The sequence below is a fragment of the Heloderma suspectum genome, chromosome 4, assembly GCF_057233095.1.
Source record: "Heloderma suspectum isolate Gila_16-S chromosome 4, 16-S_ref, whole genome shotgun sequence".
NCBI lineage: Eukaryota > Metazoa > Chordata > Lepidosauria > Squamata > Helodermatidae > Heloderma > Heloderma suspectum.
The window spans coordinates 14,315,511-14,342,348 of record NC_139461.1 but is presented as its reverse complement, the minus strand read 5'-3'; the positions used below and the strand labels follow the sequence as shown (position 1 = coordinate 14,342,348).

Sequence of the window (26,838 nt, the reverse complement as noted above, 5' to 3'; positions counted from 1 at the left end):
ATATGGCAAAAGTCTCCTCCTTCTGAATTTAGTACTATCTTGATAGCCAATAAAAGAGTATCTTCTGGTTATATAACGTTAACAAGCTGTTTCAGTGAAGATAAGGGTTGTATCTCCTGTATATATTTCTGTGCGTTTAGTGAGACATCTTACTTTTTCCTTTGACTTGGAGTCTCCAAGGTTTTCCCTGCCGGTCACCCCATCACCTGCCATTCCAGCACAGAGGACCTATGCCACATCGTCAGGACTACTGTTGTCTTCCAGCTTCTCCATCTGGAGACTGCTGATCTGCAATTACTCACTCACAGGTATGTAAACAATTGTAGTTATCTACGGAGGCCTAGTAGAAGACCCCAAACTCTACAATTTGCAATAGAGGGAGGGAGTTATCATGAGAGGAATATGAACAATTAAGCTAGATGTATACCTGCTTTCTTGCTCATCTTTCTTGGCCCCTTCAATGATTATACACAAACTTTCTTAAAATCCCATTTCCCAGTCCCTTCTCTAATAGCAAACTCAGTTATTTATATTATAAACAACTCTATATTATAGAGATCATGAAATGTTTTTCTTCTGTCTTTTGTACACACACACACTCACAGAGTGAGAGGAAGCATGAGAGAGTGCTTGGGGGTGACTTTGTATTCAGCCAAATCCTGAATCCAGAAATGAACTGGATTAATTCAGACAGATTCAGGAGATGTCTGAATTTAAGCAAGGCTCCTCTGAATTCAAACAAATTCAAATCTGAGTAATCCTGACAATTCATTTTGATTTCTGTTTGTTTGTTTGTCTGTTTTTAGTAGAAGGGACATAGAGATACAGACAGAATGTGGACATTAATTGATGAATTTCTCCCCAAGCTCTCCATATGTGGAAAACAGCTCTTGACTTGTTCTCTCCCCCAAGAACAGGAATGTAAATGTTCTTTGTGGAATCTGTGGGACCTGGGCAACTGTAGCACTGGGTGCTTGTTTAAAAAATGCTGACCATCAAATTGCTTTGCTACTGTATGCTTCATATCCATCATTTAGGCCTGTCCTTTGGTACTTTCTGTGACTTTGGTCCCTACTGAGCATAGGAAAAAAATCTTAACCTGTCTAAATCAGTCTAAGAATGCAATTTTTCTACACAGCTCATTTTTGTTTTGTTTTTTTCTTGATCATTAATCCATGAGAAAATCACAAGAAAATAATTTAAACTTAAGCTGTAATAATAAAAGCTTTATGTGAAATTTCAGACAACAGTATCAATGTATGTTGGAAAACTGAAACAAGTATTTAATCTTAAGTAATTATATCAAGAGTGGACATTACTACCCGATTCAGAGCAAATCCTGAAGAAGAGCAGAAGAGGAGCTATACAAAAAGCAGGAACAAGAACCCCAAAATCATAGTTGAAATATGAGGAGCAATCTCAATCTGACAACTATGTTCCCTGAAAAGCTAAATGTTACTCTGGAAACGTACAATTATTTCACATACAATTATCCTGAAGACTTTAACTATGGTGACAGTTATACTACTGGCTCAACTTTTGATGTACCACCTTTCAAATTAATTATTATTGTCTTAATGATTGTTTTCTGTAATTTGAGAGTGGTGGGGAATGGAATTGTCATCTGGCTTCTTGGCTTCTCTATTAAAAGGAACTCTTTCACCCTCCCAGCCCCTGCCCCACTTGCATGTACCTGGACCTGTGCTAGAGCTCCCCATTGTTCAACAAGCCACCTGCATTCACCCAGGCAGCCTCGTCAAGCTCCTCAATCACTATTTTGTAGAAAATACAATGGCAATTGCAAAAATGTGCAGATTTGCACATATTTGCACATATACAAATATGTACAATTTCGTGGTCACCATTTTATTTTCCAAAAAATAGCGATCGCGGAGCTCGATGAGGCTGCCCAGGCGAGTACAGGCAGCTCGGCAAGTGAAGGCAGGGGGCAGGCGGGGGTAGGAGCTCAGCGAGCACAACTCTGGGTATGGGCAGAGGGGATCCGCAGGATTCCCAGATGGAATACGGTGCCCACACAATCCCTAAATGTGCCCTTTCTCAAATTATGTTGGAAGGGATAGGGGCTGGTTATATAGACTGGGTCTTTTGAGGATGGGAGCTGGGTCTTACTCACAGGCCTATTCTCCCATCCCTGAGCCTCACACAGATGGAAGGCGGCCATGATATTCATAGAACAAGCAAGCTACAACTACCTTGAATCATGGAGCTTTCAGTGGGACATTGAACACCTATTTATTTAGCCTTATGGGGCAAGGACACTAAAATTAGCGCATGCTGTTCTGGTCACCACCTCAAAAAGAATATTCTTCCTTCCTTGCCTTTTGAGGATGAGGCCTGGGTCTTACCCACAAGGCCTGCCCTCTTACCCTGAGCCACGTGCCCTCCTGACCATGGAGGAAATTCCCCCGTGTTTAGGGATGTTAGAAAATTCCACCATGGACTCCAGTGAGGCCGGATTCTTTAGAATCCGCCCCCCCAGAGTCCGTGGTGGAATGGAGCAATCCCCACCACCACCCTGCGGAATCCCCCCGGGATGGAGCCTACCTTTGTCGGCGGTCTGCTGCCCTGCAAATGACTGCCCCAGTCTGCGGCCACCATTTCCTCTGTACTTTAGCCATGATATTTTAGCTATCACGGCTAACCCAGGGACGCCATTTGCATCCCTGCCTTTTGCCATGATAGGCTACAATTATTCCCTATTTTTCGCGTGGTGGGCGCTATTTGTGTTCCTTTATTTTTCGTCGTTCTAGCCTATGTAAATATTTACACCAGTTCTCTTGGGGGCTTTGAGGGCAGAAAGCTTATGAAGCAGGCACCAAATGGAATGAGAGTAAAACCTTGGCTCGCAAGCAGGCTGAGAGATGTAAATATCTGGAAAAGATGGAACAATTCAGGGAAAAAAGACAAAAAATTCCCCCAATTTCCCAAAAAATCTCTCTTTTTTTTTGCATTTTAACCCCTGTCCTAATCCCTCCCCCCATGGCTCCTGAATAGCTTATAACAAATTCATTTGCCCCATCCCCTGCAATTTTGATTTCTTTTACTCACTGATGAGGTCAGACTTCACCACCCTTTCTCCTTTTCAAATGATTTTCACATCCTGTCTGCATTATTTTTTTTCACTATCTGGATGTTTCTGGGTGCTATACCATGGACCTTTAGAATGATCCCTTCTGATCTTCAATTGGGTATACATGAGCATGTTCCTCAGATCTCTGCTTATGGGTAGCTATAATTTCCCTTTTGCATTTTCCCTCTCCTTTTCCTCCATCTTAGAATTAAACTGTTACATAGTTGGAAACTTTATGAGCTGCATTTACCTATTCTGGACTGGTAGGTGTTTTGGTGGAGGTAAGTAACAGTTCAAAGTACTGCTGATTTTGCCTACCATAACTTCTGTATGTCACAGATATTTCATTTGATGCTTTAATACAGATTTAGTATTTGTTTACTAGTAGGTTTCAAAAAGATTTTGCATATTGTAATCTTTGTATGTAACCATCACCCTGCCTTGTAGTTATCTAATTGTCATTTTTCTGTAATCATTATATATTTCTAATTTTATTTCTGCATGTAATGTTGCATCTACTTTTCTCTATAAATCATTTCCATTCAATACAGCACGATATTTCCTGTGTGGCAAATTTTCACCTTTTCTTTTTTATTTTGTGAACGTGATCACAAGCTCAAGGATTTGTGCGCTTTTTTCAGAAAAGGTGATTGCATTTGCAAAATGCACTGCATATTTTACAAAAAAGGACAGGTTTTCATGCTTTCAACAAATGTAGGGGTGTACGAAACCCCAGTTACCTGGCTCCTCCGGGTTCCGCTGGGGGGGGAGGCACTCTGTCCCTGCCCCCGGAATCCTGGCTGGCCAGCTCTGCTCTGCGGCCAAGCCGTGGAGGCCCGCAGCCGGACATCTGGCTGCTGGGCAGCCCTGCAGGGACGCAAATGGTGGCTGTCATAGCCGTTGTCATTTGCATCCCTTTCTTTCACCGTGATAGGCTACGTAAAAATTTATCTAAAAAATGGTAGCTGCCGCCATTTGCGTACGCTCGGGTTTCCCCCCCCCCCGCTGTGATAGGCTACATAAATACTTGCGTAGCCTATCACGGCCTCTGCAGGGACACAAATGGTGTCCCTGCATTGGCCGTGATAGGCTACATAAGTATTTACGTAGCCTATCACCGCTGAAGAAGGAGGAAGTGAATGTCAGCTGCAGAACGGCCGCCATTCACACAGCAGCGCGGACGGGAGCAGGTAGGTGCTCCGTTTCGCATGCCTTCCGTTGGTTGGGGGGCGGGGGCTTCGTTCCGCGATGGGTTTCGGGGGGCCAAATGCACTGGCATTCGGCCTCACCGAGATCCGTCACGGAATTCTCTGACATCCCTACAGATGTGTACATTTGGGTGTGAGCTTCAAAAAATGTGCATTTCTCCTTTTGTGAAAATGAAAATGTGCACTGTTCCTGTTTGAGAAATTCCCACATGCTGAAGCTTGGCACCAAGAAAAAGGAGAAACAAGCACTGAGGTAGAAAAAGGAGAACCTCAGTGAGCTCAAATATCACTCATTTGCCATTCTTAGAAAAAGATACAAATTAGGCTTTTTACATTATTGTATTTCTACATCCAATGGCAAAAAAGCCTAATGTAAAATGCCATTTCCATAAAGTTTAATTTTTAATAGATAAAAATGGCAATGCATTAAGGAATCCATATCATTGGTTTTTATGGCATCAGTTGGACTGAATCCATATAAATGGGGTCCAATTTGAAGAAACCCTCGCAAAGGTTTGTCCAAGAGTCCTTCTCTCCAAGTATTTTGGAAGCTTGCCTAGATCTGAGAAGATAATCAAAAAGTTAGGGCTGGACAGAATCTTGATCCTTGGGCGGAGAACATGGGCTTGGACATGCAAGGTCAGATCTCACTGCTCTTCACAACCTGGTTCAACTGCATACCCTGGGATGAACCCAACTCAGTTGTTCAGGTGGCAGAAGCAGCTGTGTCAGCAGAACAAGGCAATTCCCCTCACTGCCAAATAGCGTTGCCCTTATTTTCGCCGTAGTCTACGTAAATCTTTACGTAGACTACAGGGACCAAATAAGGAACGCGAATGGCGGCTCCCTATGGGGGCTGCCATTATCCGTACGTGCTTTTTTTTTTTTAAAGTCACCCGTGATAGGCTACGTGATGATTAACGTAGCCTATCATGGCTGACTTTGCAAATCTAGCCGCGATAGGCTACGTTAATCGTTACGTAGCCTATCTAGGGGTGGACGAAAGTCACTTACCTGTCCTTGAAGCTTGTTCGCGGTGGGGGGGAGGCGCTTCGCTGCTCCCCCCGTGAAGTTCAGGCCGGGGGGGAGGCTTCCCGCCTCGCCCGGCTGAAATTCAGGCCGGGGAGGAGGCGCCTCGCCTCGCCCGGCCACGAACTCCAAAGTTTAAAAAAAAAAATGCCCCCGTGATCTTTACGTAGACTACAGCGACCAAATAAGGAACGGGAATGGCGGCTCCCTATGGGGGCCACCATTATCCGTACGCACTTTTTTTTTTTTTAAAAGTCACCCATGATAGGCTACGTGACGATTTACGTAGCCTATCACGGCTGACTTTGCAGACCTAGCCATGATAGGCTACGTTAATCGTCATGTAGCCTATCACGGGGGTGTTTTTGTTTTTTTTTTATTGGAATGGCGGGGTTGGCAGCCGGTCGAAAGACCAGCTGCCGCTCCCGCCTCGGACGAACACCCACTGAACCGCCAGCCGGACCCGCCGCCGGGAAGGACATTCAGCAAAGGTAAGTCCCATCCCGGGGGGGGGGGGCAGGGGGCGGGGGGGCAGAGAATTTATCCCCGAAACTTGTTCGGGGGGCCGAACATGTTGGCGCTCGGCCCCTCGAAGTTTCGGGGAGAAATTCTCCGCCAACCCTAAGCCTATCACAGGGGCATTTTTTTTTCTTTTGAAGTTCGCGGCCGGGGAGACGGGGCGCTTTTCCCCGGCCTGAATTTTGTCCGGGCGAGGCAGGAAGCCTCCCCCCTGGCCTGAATTTCGGCCAGGAGAGGAGGGAAGCCTCCCCCCCCGGCCTGAACTTCGGGGGGAGCAGCGAAGCGCCTCCCCCCCACCGCGAAGCAAGCTGCGAGACCAGGTAAGTGACTTTCGTGCATCCCTAGAGATGGTACAGTAGACATATTACCACTGGCTGTATATCTATGTCATGATGGATGGATGCAACCAATTTTATCCTCAAAGTTCCCAGCACAAGATACCATGAGGGCTCCTGAACATTACCCTAATTTTGACCCTTTGAGCAGTGGGTGGCTACTACTGACACCATTTTGTTTTCCAAAAAGTAGGTTGTTGCTGTTGTTGTTTAGATTGGGGTTCCCCAATTGGGGGGTGGGGGCACACAGGTTGGATGTATTTGGCCTGTGGACTGTATATTGCCAACCCTGGGTTAGGTGCTCAAGACCATTTTGGAAAGCTCCCCTTTTGGCTATTCATCTCCTTCTGCTAGTCTGATACCTCCATCCACCTCCATCCTGAATGGTGCTGGGATCAGAAGGCCTATTAAGATGCTTCTACATTCACCTTTGTTTCCTTCTCTTCCTTCTCTACCCTCATTATCTAGCTTGTGCAGTTGCTTGGAGTCAAACTAGATGATATGCGGAATGTATGGATGCAATTTTCTTATCTTTAAACCAAACAAACAAAAGCAATGGGGGAGGAGAAGGGGTGATCAGGGCTGTGGTACATGCAGGTGGGGGTTGATCTCTTCTGCCCACCCCTACCCTATGGCCTTGATGAAAATTACCCCCTTCATGGAAACACAAGACAGAAGCTGCTATGAGTACAAGTGGAAGATTCCTTCCTGGACTAACAGGAGCTTCAGAGTGGGGGTGCAGATTTTCTTTGGGACCATGGCATGTGAGGATAAGGGTTAACCACCTCCCCATGAGATACAGTCATGAAAGAAAGAAGGGGATGCCTCCCCCCTCAATTGGCACTTCTTACTAAGAAGTCCATTTTCTGCCAAGCCCCATGACATGAGCTGTGTTCCATTCTTGTATCTTTCCTTCTTTATCAAAATTCATTACAGGAAATGCCTCACTAGCTCATGGGCATGGTGAGCAAGATTTCTGTGTGTTGATAGATAACAGCTTCCTGCCACTTATCTGCCATGAGCCTTTGCCCAGCATGTGTACATGCTCGGGGCTTCGTATCAGATGGCTGATATAACTATCCGAACTCTCTGGCTGTCCTGCTGCAAACAGAATCATCTCAAAGGCAAACACAGAAGCTGTTAACATTATTTGTCTCTGTCTTCACTACAGAAGATGCTGGGTAAACACTTCCCTAAACTGATAGTTTTTTAGGAGAGGAGCATGAGAAATGGAGGCATTGATCAGGAAACTGATAGTGAAATGGCAGAGAACTGCTAAGGGATGACATTCTAGACCAGGGGTGCACAACGTTTTTGGCTCCAAGGGACACATGTGATGGTGGCTCAGGAGTCAGGGGCTGCATGCACACGTATGCACACATACCTACAGATACTCCCCCCACACACACACACATCAATTATCCTTGTACAGACTGTTCTTGCCTACTCTTTCCTCACAGCTAGAAGTGACAGGGAAAGAGTGATGTCTATCAGAGTGTCTGTGGGAAGGACTGGAGAGTAGAGGCGGTGGGGAAATTGGTGTGGGTGTGTCAGGGGACCACTGTAAATGTCTTGGAGGGCCATATGCACCCTCTGAGTTGCAGGGTGTCAACTCCTTTCCTTGACGTTATTGACAAATTGGAAACAAACAAATTCCTGGGTCAGGATTATATTGATCGGACAATTCTCAACGAACTCAAATGTAAAATTGCTGACCTTCTAACAGAAATATGTAATGTATGCCAGAATGGAAAGTGGCCAATGTAATAACATTTTTTAAGGGATCCACCAACAGGACTCTGAGGGAAATACAGAGTGATTAACTTAACATATGTTCCAAATAAATTGGTAGAAAACATTATTACATCTAACATTAACAGATTTGTCTGTGTAGAATACGTGAATGGAGCCTATGGAACTGAAGCTATCATACAACTGAACCTACCATTCCACATCATGAAGGAAGTGTGGAAGGGGTTGGACTAGATGACCTCCAAACCCCTTCCTTCTCTATCTTTCTACATGAATGGTGTTGGTTGCCAGGTGGGTACTTGGAACATGTGTGGCTACATGTGACAGGGGCCCATGTGTCTATTCCAGGAAATGGAGAAACCTGGGACTTAGGTCTGACTTTCTGCCACTGACCACCATCCAGCTCCAAGGTGAAGATGGAATAACCAGTGCATAGGTTTCCATACCATATGATTATTGCCTAAATCATACATCCGTTAAGGATGTGGCTCTTAATTGACATAATTTCTCAGCATTTTGGAGCCCGCGTGAACATCACTTAACACAAACTATTTTGTGTGTTTTGTTTTGTTTATTGAACGTTATTATGTTTCAAGAAGACTATACCTATATGTATTTACTTATTCTCTCCTCAGTCAAAAAAAGCTCCCTATGAGGCTAATACTCAGTCAGAAAGCTGACCTGTCCTGCCCACAAACTTACCATCTAAAAAGGCCTGATACACAAGGAAAAAGGGGGGGGGGACATCTTTTTAAAATCTCAATTGTGACAATGTTTACAACTTTAAGATCGGGCTATTGTTTGCCCCATTAACACAATTTGTTCCCTATAAATGACTCTATCTTCCTCTTGCTGGTTTAATCAGAAGGACAATCAAGACATTCAGAGAACCATGAAATAATCCAGTTTAAGTGTTGATCCGATGTAGCAATTCAATTCGGGCTATGTGCAGACATCACTGAGGACAAACAAAATCAGTTCAAGTCCCCTTCATGTGTCACTCACTCACATGAAGGTCGCACCCACGAGCAATCAGGTGCTTCTGCCAATTCCTGCCATGTCAGACATTCTCCATATGGCTCTGCCAAGGAGAGAGGTTAGCAGAATCATCTGCAGCAAAAAAAAAAAAAGTCTATATGAAAGCAGCTTATCATTATGCCCCTCCTTCAATTGTGTAAGACATTGAGGGTACAATTCTAGGCATGTTTAGACTGAAAAGAAGTCCTAAGACTCCCAGTATGCCATAGCCAGCTTGCATAGGATTGTGTCGTAATCAGGTTCCAAAGTAAAGGCAATCCTTCCTCAACAGGGGCACATTTGAAACAATAAATGAAAAATTGGAAAGAAAGAGTGCCATTTGAAGCTGCTGAAGTGATTTACCAGAATTTTCCTTTTTGTGTAACCACATCAAATAAAGAGGAAATAATAAATAGCGTATTGGAAAATTGCCTAAGATTGTGTACATTGCTCTTTCAGCCGAGGAGTTGCAGTGTTGTGGGTACTTTCCTTTTTCTTACCTACTGTATGCCAAATATGTTCTTGGGAAGGGTGTATTTTATGTTTGTAGAACCTTATATGGCAAAAGTCTCCTCCTTCCAACTTCACTTATTAATATCTTGCCAGCCGATAAAAAAGCATCTTCTGGTTATATGATGTTGACAATCTGATTCAATGAAGATAATGGTTGAACCTCCTGTATGTGTTTCTGTGAGTTTGATGAGACATCTTATTTTTTCCAGTGAACTTGGAGGATTCAAGATATTCTCTGCTAGTCACCTCATCACCTGCCATGGCAGCACGTATCACATGGTCAGGACTACTGTGGTCTTCCAGCTCCTTCATCTGATGAATGCCAATCTGCAATTACTCACTCACAGGCATGTAAACAATTGTAGTTCTCTATGCCGGCCTACTTGTTGCTGTTGTTGTTCAATCGTTAAGTTGTGTCCAACTCTTCGTGACCCCTCTGCAGTTTGCAACACAGGGAGTGCCGTTATCATGAGAGCAACATGAACAATTTAACTAGAGGTATACTTGCTTTCTCACTCATCTATCTTTGCCTCTCCGATGATCCTACACAAACTTTCTTAACATCCCATTTTCCAAACCCTTCTATCATAGAAAACTGAGTTCTTTATATTATAGACAACTCTATATTATAGAGGTCATTAAATACCCCCCAAAAAAAATATTCTGTCTTTTGTGCACACACACACACAAGCACACAGAGAGAGGGGGTGCTTGTGAATCTGAGTCAGACAGATTCAGGAGCTGTCTGAATTTAAGCAGGGCTCCTCTGAACTCGAACAAATTCAAATCTGAATAATCCTGAAAATTCTGTATTACTTTTTTGTTTAATTTGAAGGGACATAGAGATACAGATGGAGTGTGGCCATTAATTGATGCATTTCTCCCCAAGCTCTCCATATGTGGAAAACAGCACCTGACTTGTTCTCTCTCCCAAGAACAGGAATGTTCTTTGTGGAGTCTGTGGGACCTGGGAGGGTGTAGTGCTGAGTGCTTGTTTAAGAAATGCTGACCATCAAATCACTTTGCTACTGTATACTTCATATCCATCAGTTAGGCCTGTCCTTTGGTGCTTTCTCTGACTTTGGTCCCAATTAATCAGGACAAAAATCTTAACCTGTCTTTGATTCAGCACAATTCCCTAGCCCCTGCACTTGTCCCATGGAGGGAGCTAAGGGAAAGTGAATCACCTTGCCCCAACGGAATACTCTCTTTCCATGCAAAAAGCGTTTCACATATCCTTTTTAAATGTTGCAGGTTTCTTAACTAGGGCCACCTCTATGCTGTATGCCATTTTCAAAGAAGAAATGCCCCCAAACTGCAGGGGGATGAGTGCATCCTGTTTTGGAAACTGCTACGTTGTAAATGCTGCTGTTACACAAAACTCTCTGCACATATCTAGGGATGTCAGAGAATTTTGCCATGAATCTCAGGGAGGCCGAAATCGGTGGCGAAACGGTCTGCCCCCCCGACCTCCCGGGACAGGACTTACTTTGGGCGAATCTCCCTGGTGGTGGCGGCTCTGGTGGCGGTGCGGCGGTGGTGCAGCGGCGGTGGCCGGTCTTCTGACCGGCCGCCGCCGCCGCCATTTCCAGTAAACAACAACAACAACAACGTGATAGGCTACGTAAAGATTTACGTAGCCTATCACGGCTAGATTTTTTTAAAAAATACCGTGATAGGCTATGTAAATCTTTACGTAGCCTATCATGGCTGAGTAAAAAAACCAAAACAAAACCGCACATACACAAATGGCGGCGCCCATGGGCACCGCCATTTGCGTTTCTTATTTTGGCATGTCTAGTCTATGTAAACATTTACGTAGACTATGGTGAAAATAAGGGGAACGCAAATAACATAGCGTCTATGATATTTGTGTTCCCCTTATTTTCGCCATAGTCTACGTAAATGTTTACATAGACTAGACATGCCAAAATAAGGAACGCAAATGGCGGCGCCCATGGGCACCACCATTTGCATATGCGCGGTTTGGTTGTGCTTTTTTTTACTCAGCCATGATAGGCTACGTAAACATTTACGTAGCCTATCACGGCTGACTGCAGGGACGCAAATGCATTTGCAGACCCGGCCGGCCAGGATTCGCAGTGGGAGGGATGGGGCGCCTCCCCCCTGGCCAGAATTTCAGGGGGGGAGGGATGGGGCACCTCCCCCCTCCTCGAATCACATTTCATCAAAAGGTACATTTCGTACATCCCTACATATCCCTCTGCAACTTTGTAGGTTTGATTCCCTCAGAAGGGGCAACTCGCTCTACAAATTCCATCTAATCTGGCCAACAAGAAAAGCACGTTATTTGTAGTTCCCTATTTTTATCTCTCTCTCTCTCAGCCCCCCCGTCTCTGTCTCTCTGTGTCTGCCTGCCTGCCTGCCTGCCTGCCTGCCTTCCTGTCTGCCTGTCTGTCGGTCTCTCTCTCTCTATCTCTCTCTCATCTATCCATCTATGTATCTTACATATCCCTTGGAAGGTGCATAGCAGAAAAAATCTTGTACAAATTTGTCTATACTAATTTGCCCATGAATTTTACCCACACCTGACAAAGAGAGAGAGAGAGAGAGAGAGAGAGAGAGAGAGAGAGAGAGAGAAACCCTTGTTATCCTTTGTTGATTTCCAGTGATAGTCAAGGGGTCACACAAAACTCTGTATTTCCAAATCGAGACTCAGATTCTGACCCTGGTCATATGAGAAAGCCTCCAAATCATTCAGCGCCGAACTGCTTTGTTTTCCAAATCGCCAAGGTGGTATCCAAACTTAATTTTGTGATTGGTGCACACCGCTAATGTATCCAGACAGAGATCATAGGGTGAAGAGATGGTCTGTTCCTCTGAAAAGACAGCAAAAATACATACATATGTTACTTTTGGGATGCCATTTTTAATTATTCCTAAAAAGAAAACAGCTATAGATCCCAAAGGAATATATCTATTTTCAATGTTCTGAAATTCTGCTATCGTAAGAGAATTGGAGTGGAATCCATAACATAAAGGATCTGCACATTAATAACAGAACGAAACTAATATAATCCATTCTGTCCTACAGCATTTTGGTGCACAGCAATGACTCTGGGTGCATGAGAACAAGCTGACGGCTACTGTTGCGGATTTCCTATTGTCTGAGCAGCCCTGAGTCCATACTGCATGAAATGGGTCTAAAAATGCGATTTTTCCACACAGGCTCGTTGTTGCTGTTGTTGTTGTTGTTGCATGCAGATGTTTTTCTTCTTGACCAGTAATCCATGAGAAAATTATGGGGAAATAATTTGATCTTACACTTTAGGAATAAAGTCTTGATGGGAAATTTCACACAATTCCAGAAATTTATGTTGGAAAACTGAAACAACAACAACAAGCATGTAATCTTAACTAATTATATCAAGAATTGACATTCGTACTAGATACAGAGCAAATACTGAAGAAGAGCAGAAGAAGAGCTCTACAAGAAGCAGGAACAAGAACCCGCAAAGCAAATTTAAATATGAGGACCAATTTCAATTTGACATCCATGTTCCCTGAACAACTAAATTTTAGTCTGGAAAATTTCACATACAACTATACTGAGTACTTTGACTTTGATGACAGATATAATACAAGCTCAGCTTTTGAAGTACTACCTTACAAACTAATTATTATTGACTTAATGATAATTACCTGTATTTTGGGATTGGTGGGGAATGGAACTGTCATTTGGTTTCTTGGCTTCTCCATTAAGAGGAACTCTTTCACCACCTATATCCTGAATCTGGCTGTTGCTGACTTCGGAGTCCTCACTGTCTTAATCTCAATTGGCATAGAGAGTATTCTTCAAGAATTTTCTGAGAGTAATTTCATGCCTCTTCTTTATAATACTATACTTCAAGACCTCTTTACGTTGCTATACTCCACTGGCCAACTTCTTCTGACAGCCATCAGCACAGACAGGTGTGTAGCTATTCTCTTCCCCATTTGGCATCGGTGCCATCGCCCACCACACTTGTCCACCACTCTGTGTGTCCTCATATGGGTCCTCTCCTTCCTCCTCTGTGGAATTCACTTCACTGTCATCATTGCAACGGCCTCTGAAATTGTTCCCCTACATTATCTACTTATCATAACTGCCCTACTTTGCCTCCCGCTCATGCTTGTCTCCAGTGTGACCCTGTTCATCAAAATCTTCTTTAAGATACAACAAAAAAGGCGAGGAGAGCTTTTAATGGTCATCTTGTTCACACTCTTCTTCTTCCTGTTCTTGGCTTTTCCATTGACTGTCATTTACTGTATGCTGCTTTTTCTCCCATTTAAATATCTCTATTTGTTAGATTTTGGCATTTTGTTGGCCTCCCTAAATAGTAGTGTGAACCCACTGATTTATGTCCTTGTGGGAAGAAACAAGAGAACTCGGTCCAGGGAGAGCATGAAGGTCATACTCCAGAGGGTTTTCAAGGAAGAGGAAGAGAGTAGAAAGCAACTGGAACTCAGGCATCAAACACAGTTATGATGCTTCATAAGAGTGGAAAGCTTCAAGCTTTTTACATATAGCTCTCCTGATGTTGTAGAATCCTTTGGATGTTTGAATCTAACATGAAAAGCAAGCCAATTTAATGGACGTAGGTTTGCCACAGATTCTATACAGAGAAAAAAAAAGCAGAGCTGGTCCCACATTTCCTTAAAAGGATTGTTGCCATGCTCAGCCATGTCCTGGTGGTAACATTGTGTTTAGTCTAATTCACTCTACACGGGTCTGCTATTGAGGACTATTTGGAAACATAAATTGGTTCAAATGATGCCAGAAAAGAGAACCATGCTGACAAAGCTGTGATCAAGCCATGGAAAAATAATCCAGTATGAGGAAAATTTACATTTGTTACTGCCTATGACACACACCTCTATAAGTCTGGAATGTTCCCTTGCACTAATTTAGAACAGAATTCGAATGAGGAGAAGGATAATGCCAGTCAGATTCCCCCAAAATTAGGGCTGCCACTGCCAGTCGATCAAAAAGCACCCTAGAAGATGGGTTTCACTTCACTTCTTTTTTGTTTGTTTTACTTGTATTTCCCCCCTTTTACTTAGCTTCACTCTTTGCTTGGCTTCCCTATTTCACTGTGTTTTGCTTGTTTTGGGTCCTCTGGGGCCATCGCTTGCTCTTTGTCTTCTTTGAGAAGAAGGGATTTCTTAGTTTGGCCATGTCTCTCCTTCAGTTTGTGAAGCTGCTCCTTGCCAGCTTTTCTGAGCTAGCATTTTGGGGGTGGATGCTTGGCTTCTGAATAGTTTAGAACAAATTCCTTTGCCTCATCCCCTACAATTTTGATTTATTTTAGTCACTGGTAAGGTCAGACTTCACCACCCTTTTTTCCCTTTTAAAACATTTCTTCACATTTTATCTGCACTATTTCTTTCACTATCTGGACATTGATGGGTCCTATACCACCAACCCTAAGTCTTATCCCTTCTGATCTTCATCTGGGCTCACATGAGCATGATCCTAAGATCTCTGCTTGGGATGGGTAGCTATAATTTCCCTTTGCATTTTCCCTCCCCTTTCCCTCAGTCTTCAGCATTAAACTGTTTATATATCTGGAAACTTCATGAGCTCCATTATTTACCCTTTCTGGACTGGTAGGTGTGTTGGTAACACACCTACCAGTGAGTTGGTAACACACCTAAGTAACAGTTCAAAGTGCTGCTAATTTTGCCTACCATAACTGCTGTATGTCACAACTATTTCATTTGATGTTCCAATACTGATTTAGTATTTGTGTTTCAGTAGGTTTCCACAAGAATTTTCATGGTGTAACCTTTGTATGTAACTGTCATCCTGCCTTGTTGTTATCCAATTGTAATTTCTCTGTAATCACATGTTTCGGGTTTTATTTCTGTATGTAATATTCTTAGAATAGAATAGTAGGGTTGGAAGGGGCCTACAAGGCCACCGAATCTTGTGTATCTACTGTTCTCTATAAATACTTTCCATTCATTATCTCGTGATATTTCCTGTGTGGCAAGCAAGGGCGTCATTAGGCCCAGCTGTGCATGGGCCCTGGCTCTTTTTTGCGCTGGGACCTGGATCTTTTGACCTGTCCTTATTGCCTTTTTGTTTTTTTACATTTTCCCTAATTTAGGGATGTACAAAAGTCACTTACCTTATGACGAAATTGATTTGCGGTGGGGGGGAGGGGCTCCGTCCCTCCCACCGAAATTCTGGCCAGGGGGGAGGCACCCCGTATCACCTGCCGCGAATCCTGGCCGGCTGGGAATGCAAATGCGTCCCCGTTTGCGTCCCTGCAGTCAGCCATGATAGGCTACGTAAATGTTTACGTAGCCTATCATGGCTGAGTAAAAACAAGAACCAAAAAACTGCACATACGCAAATGGCGGCGCCCATGGGCACCGCCATTTGCGTTCCTTATTTTGGCACGTCTAGTCTACGTAAATGTTTACGTAGACTATGGCGAAAATAAGGGGAACACAAATAGCGTAGCTTCTACGCTATTTGCATTCCCCTTATTTTCACCTTAGTCTACGTAAATGTTTACGTAGACTAGACGTGCCAAAATAAGGAAGGCAAATGGCAGCGCCCATGGGCGCCGCAATTTGCATACGCGCGGTTTTGTTTTTTTTACTCAGGCTACGTAAATACGTAAATCTTTACGTAGCCTATCACTTTTTTTTTTTACTGGAAATGGCGGCGGTGGCAGCCGGTTGGAAGACTGGCTGCCGCCGCACCGCTGCCGCACCGCCGCCGGAGCCGCTGCCGCCAGGGAGATTCGCCCAAGGTAAGTCCCGTCCCAGGGGGGGCGGGGGGATGGCAGACCATTTCACCACTGATTTAGGGAGGCCGAATGCGCTGGCATTCAGCCTCCCCGAGATTCGTGGCGAAATTCTCTGACACCCCTACCTTTGACTTGCATTGGAAAACAGAAATGGCCATAACCTTTTTAGTTTGCATGATAAATGCATGGAATTTGGATATCCGGTAGCCCCCATGGACCTAATTGAACCTGCCCAATGTCAGTCAGTTAGGTCCAGTGGCTTTTGTGCTAGTTACAGGTAAATTTTGCTGTTTTCAAGAAACTCTGTCAAAGCAAAGAGCGATAGATTTATAGATAGATAGATAGATAGATAGATAGATAGATAGATAGATAGATAGACAGAGATAGTGCTTCCACATATGTGCATGAAAATTGGAGACCTGGCAGCCACTATGGAGTTGACTGAGCCTGCCAAAGTTCAGACAGTTAGGTCCAATGGCCTTTGTGTAAAGTTTCCTTTTTTCAAAGACTAAAACAAAAAAGCATATGCTCAGAGGCACTCTAAGAATATAAGAAGAGCTGCGCTGCATCAGACCAAGGTTCATCTAGTCCAGCATTCTGTTCACAGAGTGGCCAACCAGATGTCCACAGGAAACCCACAAGCAGAACATGAATGCAATAGCACCTTCCTACCCATGTTCCCCTGCTGCTATCATTGGTGAAATGTAAATAAATTCTAGTCATTATAAATTTGCATGAATGTATATCCTTCAGAAACTTTGCAGGTTTCTTGCCTGACCGACACTTCTAACGACCTGTGCATTTTCATACCAATTTATCCAAAAACTAATGGGGAAGGGGTGAAGGGAAGGGAAAGCCAATCACTCCCTCCCCCAAAGTGGAGAACACCCCTTCCACATGGACTGCTGCACCTGCCCTTCTGAAAATTGGCTGGTTTGTTACTTAGGGACAAGTCAAGGCTGTCTGTAATTTTCAGAACAGGTCCACAAGGAAAATAGGGAGATAAGTATGTCCTCTTTTGGAGACCTCAAAATGTCAAGGCCACCCTTGCACAAAAAACCTTGTGGCTAGCATTCTGTGGCTAGCATTTGGCAGACATGATCTCCTCTGATGGGGCAATGAGTCTTGAAATTTGTATCCAATTCTTCCAAGTAATGCAAATGTTATTGGCAGTTCCCTTTAAAAGAAAATCCAAATATAATCCCTGCACCTATTTTTCCGACATTGTCCAGGTAGGGATGTCAGAGAATTCCGCCACGGATCTCGGTGAGGCCGAATACCAGTGCATTCAGCCCCCCAAAATCCATGGTGGAACAAAGCCCCCTACCCCCCACCCCACGAAATGGGCCCAGAATGGAGCCCCCAACCCACTACAGGTGTGCGAAACAGGGCATTTACCTGCTGCTGTCCGCGCCAACTTGCGAATGGCGTCCGCATCCGCCATTTGCTTCTTCTTCATAGACGTGATAGGCTACGTAAATACTTACGTAGCCTATCACGGCAAGGTAAAAAAAAAAAGGTGTGCAAATGGTGGTGGCTACGGCGGCGGCCATTTGCGTTCCCTATTTTTTGCCATTTTATCCTACATAAATATTTACATAGGCTATTATGGCGAAAAAAAGGGGAACACAAATAGCGTAGTGGATGTACGAAAGTCACTTACCTTTTACGAAATTTGATTCGCGGTGGGGGGGAGGTGCTCCATCCCTTCCCCCAAAATTCTGGCCGGGGGGGGAGGCGTCCCGTCCCTCCCCCCCGAAATTCTGGCCAGGTTGGATCTATCTATCTAATTGTTCTTAAGGAGAGCCTATCTTAAGGAGCGCCTCCAGCAACACCAGACAGGCTGCTTAACAAGATCAGCCTCCGATGGCCTTCTCTCTGTCCCATCAGCCAGGACAGCTAGACTGGTGGGGATGAGGGAGAGGGCCTTTTCTGTGGTGGCCCCCACTCTATGCAACTCCCTCCCTAGGGAACTCCGCCATGCCCCCTCTTTAATGAGCTTCCGCTGTGCATTAAATACGTGGTTGTTCAGTCAGGCATTTGGGGTGGGTTAGCATATTTTAGAAAATATCTTTATTGTAGGATTTTATTGTTTTAAACGGTTTTATTATATGCTGTACATCGCCCAGGTTGGCTGGCTGACCAGCCAGATGGGCAATTAATAAATTTAATAAATAAATAAATAAATAAATAAATAAATAAATTCTCCCCACTGCCACCTCCTGTGCACCCTCAAATTCTGCTTTGGGGGACTAAAAAACAGAGCAAATGTTCAGATGGGGGGTGCATGTAAGAGGAGAGAGGGAGAAAGTCCCACCACACAGGCAAAAGTCCACTAGCCAGATATTAGAATTACGTCATTTTCTTAACAGTAGGATATTCTTTTTAGGGTTTGGCTCTGTTCAAATGGACTGAGCTACTCAGATTCTCTCCGCTGCATAATTAGTGGAAATGCTCTGGTTTCCACAATAGCACTGTTTCCTGACAGTAAACTCAAGACACTATTTCCTGATTTCATTAAAGGTTTAGCAAATTCCTTGATTCATGGGTGGCCCAAAATTAGGGAAGGCGGAGAATTTCTCCACGAATCTCAGGGAGGCCGAATGCCTACGCATTCGGCCCCCCGAAATTGGCGGTGAAATTCTCCACCCCCCGCCCCCCACGGGATGGAACTTACCTCCTTCGAATGTCCCTCTCGGCGGCGGGTCCTGGCGGCATTTCGGCGGGGGCGGCGGCCGGTCTTCCGACCGGCTGCTGCCACCGCCATTACAAACTAAATGTAAAAAAAACCCACACACACACACGTGATAGGCTACGTAATGATTTACATAGCCTATCATGGCTGACTTTGGAAATCTAGCCGTGATATGCTACGTAAATCGTTAAGTAGCCTATCACGTGTGTGTGTGTTTTTTAGGGATGGCGGAGAATTTCTCCCCGAAACTTCAGGGGGCCAAGCGCCAACGTGTTCGGCCCCCCGAACAAGTTTCGGGGAGAAATTCTCCACACACCCCCGCCCCCCCCACCTCCCCTGGGACGGGACTTGCCTTTGGTGAATATCCCTCCCGCCGGCAGGTCTGGCCGGCGGTTTGGCGGGTCTTCGTCCGGGGCGGGAGCGGCAGCCGGTCTTTTGACCGGCTGCCGCCGCCGCCATTCCAATAAAAGAAAAAAAAACACCCCCGTGATAGGCTACGTGATGATTAACATAGCCTATCACGGCTAGATTTGCAAAGTCAGCCGTGATAGGCTAAGTAAATCGTCACGTAGCCTATCACGGGTGACTTTAAAAAAACAAAACAAAAAGCGCGTACGGATAATGGCGGCCCCCATAGGGAGCCACCATTCCAGGTCCTTATTTGGTTGCTGTAGTCTACGTAAAGATTTACGTAGACTACGGCGAAAATAAGGGCAACGCAAATAGCATTCCCTTATTTTCGCCGTAGTCTACGTAAATTTTTGCGTAGACTAGACGTGCCAAACTAAGAAACACAAATGGCGGTGTCCCATGGGTGCCGCCATTTGCGTACGCGCTTTTTTTTTAAAAAAAAGTCACCCGTGATAGGCTACGTGATGATTAACTTACCCTATCATGGCTGACTTTGCAGATCTAGCCGTGATAGGCTACGTAAATCGTTACGTAGCCTATCATGGGTTTTTTTTATTTTCACCGTAGTCTACGTAAATCTTTACGTAGACTACAGCGACCAAATAAGGAACGCGAATGGTGGCTCCCTATGGGGGCCTCCATTTGTGTACGCGCTTTTTTTAAAAAAGTTTACGTAGCCTATCACGGCTGACTTTGCAAATCTAGCCGTGATAGCCTACGTTAATCATCACGTAGCCTATCACGGGGGCGTGTTTGTTTTTTTTTAACTTTTGAGTTCGTGGCCGGGCGAGGCGAGGCGCCTCCTCCCCAGCCTGAATTTCGGCCGGGTGAGGCGGGAAGCCTCCCCCATGGCCTGAACTTCGCGGGGAGAGCAGCGAAGCACCTCCCCCCCACCGCGAAAAGCTTCGAGGACATGTAAGTGACTTTCATACACCCCTAGTGTTTTTATAACTTTACTTTGTAATGGCGGTGGCGGCAGCCGGTCGGAAGACTGGCCGCTGCCCCCGCCGAACCGCCATCGAACCGCCGCCGGGACCCGCTGCCGAGAGGGACATTCAAGGGAGGTAAGTCCCATTCTGGGGGGGGCGGAGAATTTCACCCCCAATTTCGGGGGGCTGAATGCATTGGCATTCGGCCTCCCCGAGATTCGTGGAGAAGTTCACCATCCCTAATCACAGCCTCTGCAGGGACGCAAAAGGCGTCCCTGAATTAGCCATGATAGGCTATGTAAGTATTTACGTAGCCTATCATGGCTATGATGAGGATGCGAATGGCGGCCGCAGCGCAGCTGCCATTCGCAAGTCAGCGCGGATGGCAGCAGGTAAGTGCTCTGTTTTGCATGCCTTTCATGGGTTGGGGGGGGTGGGGGCTTCATTCTGCCACAGATTTTGGGGGGCCGAATGCACTGGCATTCTGTCTCACCGAAATCCGTGGCAGAATTCTCTGACATCGCTAGCTGTAAGTATGTGTAAACACAATTTGTCTCTGTCTTCACTACAGAAGATGCTGGGCAAACACTTCCCCGAAATGATACTTGCAGGAGAGGTGGATGAGGAATGGAGGCATTGATCAGGGAACTGATAGGGAAGTGGCAGAGAACTGCTACAGGATGAAGTTCCAGATCAGAGATACAGGTACAGCCTTTTCAGCTCCAAGGGACACATGTGATGGTGGCTCAGGGGTCAGGGGCTCCATGCACATAATGTATGCACAGATGCACACATACCTACAGATACACACAAACACACACACCAATGGTCCTTGGACAGATCACTCTTTCATTGCACCTAGAAATGACACGGAAAGAGTGTTGTGTATCAGGATGTCTGGGGGAAGGACTGGAGATAAGAGGCAGTGGGGAAATTGGTGTGGGTGGGTCAGGAGCCACTGTAAATGCCTTGGAAGGCCATAAGCAGCCCCTGAGTTGCAGGTTCTCAACCCCTATTCTAGACATTATTGACAAATTGAAAACAAACTAGGGATGGACGAAAGGGACTTACCTGGTCCTGCAGATTGCTTCACGGTGGGGGGGAGGCGCTTCGGTTCTCCCCCCAAAGTTCAGGAGAGGGGAGGGAGGCGCCCCGCCTCGCCCGGCCGAACTTCAGTCTGGGGGGGAGGTGCCCCATCCCTCGCCGCCGAAATTCATGCCGAGGAGGAGCGTCCCGTCTACCCGGCTGCGAAAAAAAAAGGAAAGTAAAAACAAAAACCACACCTGTGATAGGCTACGTAACGATTTACGTAGGCTATCACGGCTAGATTTGCAAAGTCAGCCATGATAGGCTATGTAAATCGTCACGTAGCCTATCATGGGTGACTATGAAAAAAAAAAAGTGTGTACGCAAATGGCGGCACCCATGGGACGCCGCCATTTGTGTTCCTTAGTTTGGCACGTCTAGTCTACGCAAAAATTTACGTAGACTACAGCGAAAATAAGGGAATGCTATTTGCGTAAATCTTTACGTAGACTAGACGTGCCAAACTAAGGAACGCAAATAGCGGCGCCCCATGGGCGCCTGCATTTGCGTACACGCTTTTTTTTTTCCCCCAAAGTCACCCGTGATAGGCTATGTGACGATTTACGTAGCCTATCACGGCTGACTTTGGAAATCTAGCCGTGATAGGCTACGTAAATCATTACGTAGCCTATCATGTGTGTGTGTTTGTTTTTTTTTACTTTTCTTTTTTATTTTGCAATGGCAGCGGCGGCAGCCGGTCAGAAGACCGGCCGCCGCCGCCGCCGCCCCCGAAACGCCCCCGAAACGCCGCCGGGACCCGCCGCTGGGAGGGACATTTGGGAAAGGTAAGTCCCGTCCCGGGGGGGTGCGGGGTGCGGGGGGGCAGAGAATTTCTCCCCGAAACTACTTCGGGGGGCCGAACACGTTGGCACTCGGCCCCCCGAAGTTTCGGGGAGAAATTCTCCCCCATCCCTACTCGAGGGTGGCAAAAGCTGATGTCTTCCAGTTTTAGCTGTACCCAGCAGCTAATTCCTGTTGTTAATTTTTTCCCCTGATCTTTGAATTGGATATTTATAAGCCCGTGTGTTAATCAGAAAATAAAAGTCAACCAGCTTTTTAAAAAAAACTTATTGGTTTGCTGTGCTATGCTTCAGCATTAAGTAGCAGAATGGTTAACAAACATTTAGAGTGCTACACGCAGGTCCTAATATTCATTTTGTGTTTCATTGTGCGGCTTCTAACTTACCTCGCGTTGCTTCCCCTGGTGACTTTTGAATGGAGACAGTCTTCGAGAGTAGATGACAAATTGTTAAGATTTTCTCTGTGGCAGTTGATGGGAGCTGTTTGGGCCTATATGTATAGCAGGAGTTTTCTTATTATTCAGCTTCCTTTACTATGCCCAGTGCTATGGTAGTACAGGAGATGTGTCCAATCCTGGCCTTTAAGTAAGATCTAGTCTAGGCTCTTACCCTACCCATAGGGTATCCTGCTAGAGTAACTATTGTTTTGGCTTCAGCTTCTTCCCAAGCAAAGGCCTCAGCATCCTGTTCAGCTGGAATTGATTCAGGACTACAATCAGTTTTCAAAAGCCCATGAAAGGGACTGCCCAGACTATTTGGGCAGGCTTGCTGCACTGGCCTTCTGGGCAAAAGATGAAGGGTGTGGTCGACAACACTGCTGACTTCCTGGTCAGGCAGGTGCTCCAGGGTTGGTCTCAGGGATCCCTGGTGCCTCTAGACTCCAGAGCCCTTCTGCTGCCAGACATATTGCTGGGTTTACGGGTTCTGTGGCCTTTGGTTACCTCACCACACGAGGCTTGGCAGTTTAGTGATGTGCAATTTCCCCAGCAGGTGGTCTTTATTCCGCTGAGGAAGTCCAAAACTGACCAGGTCGGGAGTGGGGTTAGCGCGTCGCTGTTCCCAGCCATGTTGCTGGACCTTCGTCCGGTCACCACCCTGGGGGCCTTTTCTCTAGGTCTGGAGGAGTCTCCCCGGCCCTTTCTTCTGCCTTAGTGACTCCTCTCCCCTAACCAAACATCAATTCTGGGTAGTCACTCTGTGGCCTTGAAGGTGTTGGGCTTGCGCTGTATCTCTGGGGCTCACATCAGACAAAGTGCAGGCTGTCAGCAGGTGGAGCTGCAAGGCGTATTGGGCCTCCGCAAGGCCCCTGCTGGGCCTTTTCGGACATGGGGATGCTGGTGTTCACATGTTTGTCTCTTGTTCTTTCAGATGTCCGGAGTGCGAGGGAACCGGTATGTGTGCTCATCTGGGGGCACAGCATGGTTCTCTGGGCTAGTCAGAGTGCCTCCTCAAGTGGCGGAGCCTAGCTGGGGCTCAGCCGGTGTGCCACCATCTAGTGGTTGTGCAGACATGGCATGTGTTGGTGCGCCTCCTGTCCACGTTCTTCCAGCAAGGGCTGGTGAAGGTTCCCCCGCAGATTCTGGTTCTGCACATGGGGGGAACGATTTATGCCTGCTGAAGGGCAAGGCCCCGATTCTTCAAGCCTGAGATTTACAGCTGATTCGGTGTCGCTGGCCCAGAATTGCCATCACTGGGTCCATCCTTCTGCCGAGAGGGGCATGGAATGATGGTTGGGATCCCTGAAGATGGTGGTCATCTCTGACCTAGGCAATGTTTTCTTGTTGGAGTATCTGCGAAGGGGCATCATGGAGTGTTTTGCTGTGTAGGTTGGGGGGAGGGTGACTAAGCAGAGGCTTGTCGCCCTCCTGTGGCGATTCCGGGTGGGCACTCCACTGGGGGAGAGGACAGGTGAGCATTTGTGGGCACCGTTTCAGGTGACTGGTAAGGCCCGAGGCTCTCGGCTCCGGGTTTTCTGGCCCCGAGTTGGGAGATAAGGCTTACCTCTGAGGCTGACCCTCCTCACCCACTCGGGTTCCGTGGCTCGAGGGGTGGTGACAGGAGAAGGTCTCCCAGCCCAGAATTGGGTGGATCGATCCGCAGGATGGCTACAGTAGACGCCATGCCTCAGACGACGAATGCCTCACTCTATACCTGTCATGATTACTTGTTTTCTATGTGCCCGCCGGTGCTTCCTTCGCAGATTGTAATATGTCAATAAATGTGGCCCAGTTTTATCCCAACTCTATTTGTGTTGTCTCGTCATTTCTCCCCCCTACGCACCCACAACAATCCCTGAAAAATCGCCCAAGGAGGATGCTGTTTGGAGCTGCTGAAAGTATTTGCAAGAGCTTAGCTTTTATCTTAACCCCATCAAATTAAGATGAAATAATAGTTAATGTATTGGAAGGTAGATGAAGATCACACGCATTGCTCTTTCACCCAAGCAGCTTACTGTGTAGTGGGTTGTTTTCTTTTTTCTTACAAATGCCCAATATGCTTTTGGGAAGGGTATATTTTAAGTTTATACAATCTTATGTGGCAAAAGCTCCTCCTTCTAAGTTTGCTTATTATTATCTTGATAGCCAATAAAAGAACATCTTCTTCCAGTCATACGATGTTGGCACGATGACTCAATGAAGATAAGGTAAGATCTCTTCTATATATTTCAGTAAGTTTGGTGAATCCCCTTATTATTTCTCCAGGACTTGGAGGATCCAAGTTTTTCTCTTCCAGTCACCCCGTCAGCTGCCATTCCAGCACAGGGTACTTGTGCCACAATTGTCAGCACTACTGTTGTCTTCCACCTACTAGATCTGGAGATTGCTGATATACTCACTCACAGGTATGTAAAAATTGTAGGCAGCCATGCAGTTCTACTAGAAACTCTGCAAATTGTGCAGTTTGTTACAGATGGAGTGCAGCTTTCATGAGAGGAATAGAAATATTTTAACTAGATGTATACCTGCTTTTTCTTTCATCTATCTTGTCCTTCTCTTCTATAATAGCAAACACATTTCTCTGTTGAATAGAGCACTCTTCATGATAGAGAATATTATATACCAAAATATTTTTTGTACACACACAGTGAGAGAGATTGGTGGGGGGGACTCTCGCTTCAGCCAAATCCTGTATCCAGAAATGAATTGTGCTGGTTCAGATAGATTCAGGAGATGCCTGAATTGAAGCAGAAGTCCTTCAAAGGGGACCGCTCCTTTCTCAGAGCAAGCCTTTCTGGTCTGGTGGTTTCTCCCACAATGACTCGCTCCGAGAAAGCCCCCGTCCTCATAGTGAAGAATTTCTTCCAGTTGGAGATGGAGTTGTGTCTGGCTCTTCGCTGCATCTCTCCCAGGGTTCAGCTTTAAAATTACCTCTTCAAGGCTGTCATGTTGTTTGGGCATTTGCAATTAAACTCGCTTGAGCTTCTGTTTTCTGTTTGCACATTCATATTTGCCTGTTGTCCTTTTGGGATTGAGAGGAGGATGGCAACATCAAGGGGGAAGAAAGGCTTGGGAACACTACCTACCCCCCCCAATTGCCCCCCCCAGCAAAGGTTTGTAAAGACATGAGAGAGGGAGAGGAGTTGCTTGCTTTGATAAAAACTATGTCTTCACAATTATCAGTGCAGCCAAAGAAGCTTTTTCTGTAATCACAGAAAAAGCTTCTAACACCAATAGAAACACCATGCTATCTTCTCTAATTTTCTTAAATAAAGTACTTCATAGATTTCAGTTTATGTTTTAGTCTGTGGTGATGTTTGCCTGTTTGGACTTAGACTGGGTGTCCGCTGGGGTGTTTAGAACCCAATTAATGTTCATCTTGAATTTAAACTGACTGGGCTAACAGGGGGTTGGACTCGATGGCCTTGTAGGCCCCTTCCAACCCTACTATTCTATGATTCTATGTTTCTATGATTCTAAGGGGCTGAGATCCAGTGAAGGTTCCTAGTAGAGGAAGGAGGAATGGAAATGTTGTTTTCTGATTCCCCCTTCCCTATTCAGCCCCCTGCACCACTCCTCAGAATGTTCTGATGGGTTTCTTAGCACTCCAGAGCCAATCTTCAGAAGGATTAGGGGGAAGGATGACTTCACCAAAATCACTTCTCCCCACTTTCTCTGGCTGGATGGTTCTATGAGCAGCTATCCACTGACAGAAACTCTGGGTCTGACCTTTTAGGTGCTTTTAGGGTACAAATGCATTAGGTAGAAAAGGATGTTTTAATTTACCCTGCCCATTTCCCACTTCTGATATGTCCTGTTTTAGTTGTTGGAGCTTGTTTCACTCTATTCTTAGTATTCAGATCCTTTAGTTGCAAGCTGCCTTGGGTATTTTTCACTGAAATCTAAAAACAAAAATGAACGGTATTAAATAATTCATGCTACTCCAACAGGCTGTGACTGTTGGAACTACTACCATAGACGTTATCAGGAATTCGTGTTCCCCAGCAATGCACGCACTGAAAATCAAGCATTATGCCTTTCAGGAAGTTCTAACAACAAAAAGTCCAATTGTACCTTAAACTAACAATTGTATTGTGGGAAAAGCTGTATTGCCAGATGAGAGAAAAAGTCCAGAAAGCAGAGGTATTATACCTGAGTACCACATTAGGCTAGACATGAGACAAAGATCAGACGTTAATAGAGAAATGCACATGGAATTGAATGAACACCCAGGAGGGTTTCAGGGCTGCTC

The 26,838-nt window shown here is 45.6% G+C and overlaps 2 protein-coding genes across 2 annotated transcripts in view; both read left to right on the top strand.

Annotated features, from left to right (window-relative positions):
* The first annotated feature begins 9,726 nt into the window (after positions 1–9,726).
* Positions 9,727–26,838, top strand: part of LOC146346562 (mas-related G-protein coupled receptor member H-like) — a 40,567-nt gene continuing 23,455 nt past the window's right edge. The window contains exons 1-3 of the mRNA XM_084848722.1: positions 9,727–9,811; positions 20,835–20,968; positions 24,732–24,991. The gene's annotated coding sequence lies outside the window, so the exon portion shown is untranslated. The remainder of the gene's footprint in view (positions 9,812–20,834; positions 20,969–24,731; positions 24,992–26,838) is intronic.
* LOC146346563 (proto-oncogene Mas-like) lies at positions 9,729–15,704 on the top strand. Its single transcript, XM_084848723.1, has 2 exons — positions 9,729–9,811; positions 12,520–15,704. Exon 2 carries the CDS (start codon positions 12,955–12,957, stop codon positions 13,951–13,953), a length of 999 nt encoding a protein of 332 aa, XP_084704849.1. The 5' UTR covers positions 9,729–9,811; positions 12,520–12,954; the 3' UTR covers positions 13,954–15,704.

Bases quoted from the DNA above. Each gene is read 5' to 3' on its own strand.
- LOC146346563 (XM_084848723.1), top strand. From the start codon at position 12,955: ATGAGGACCAATTTCAATTTGACATCCATGTTCCCTGAACAACTAAAT.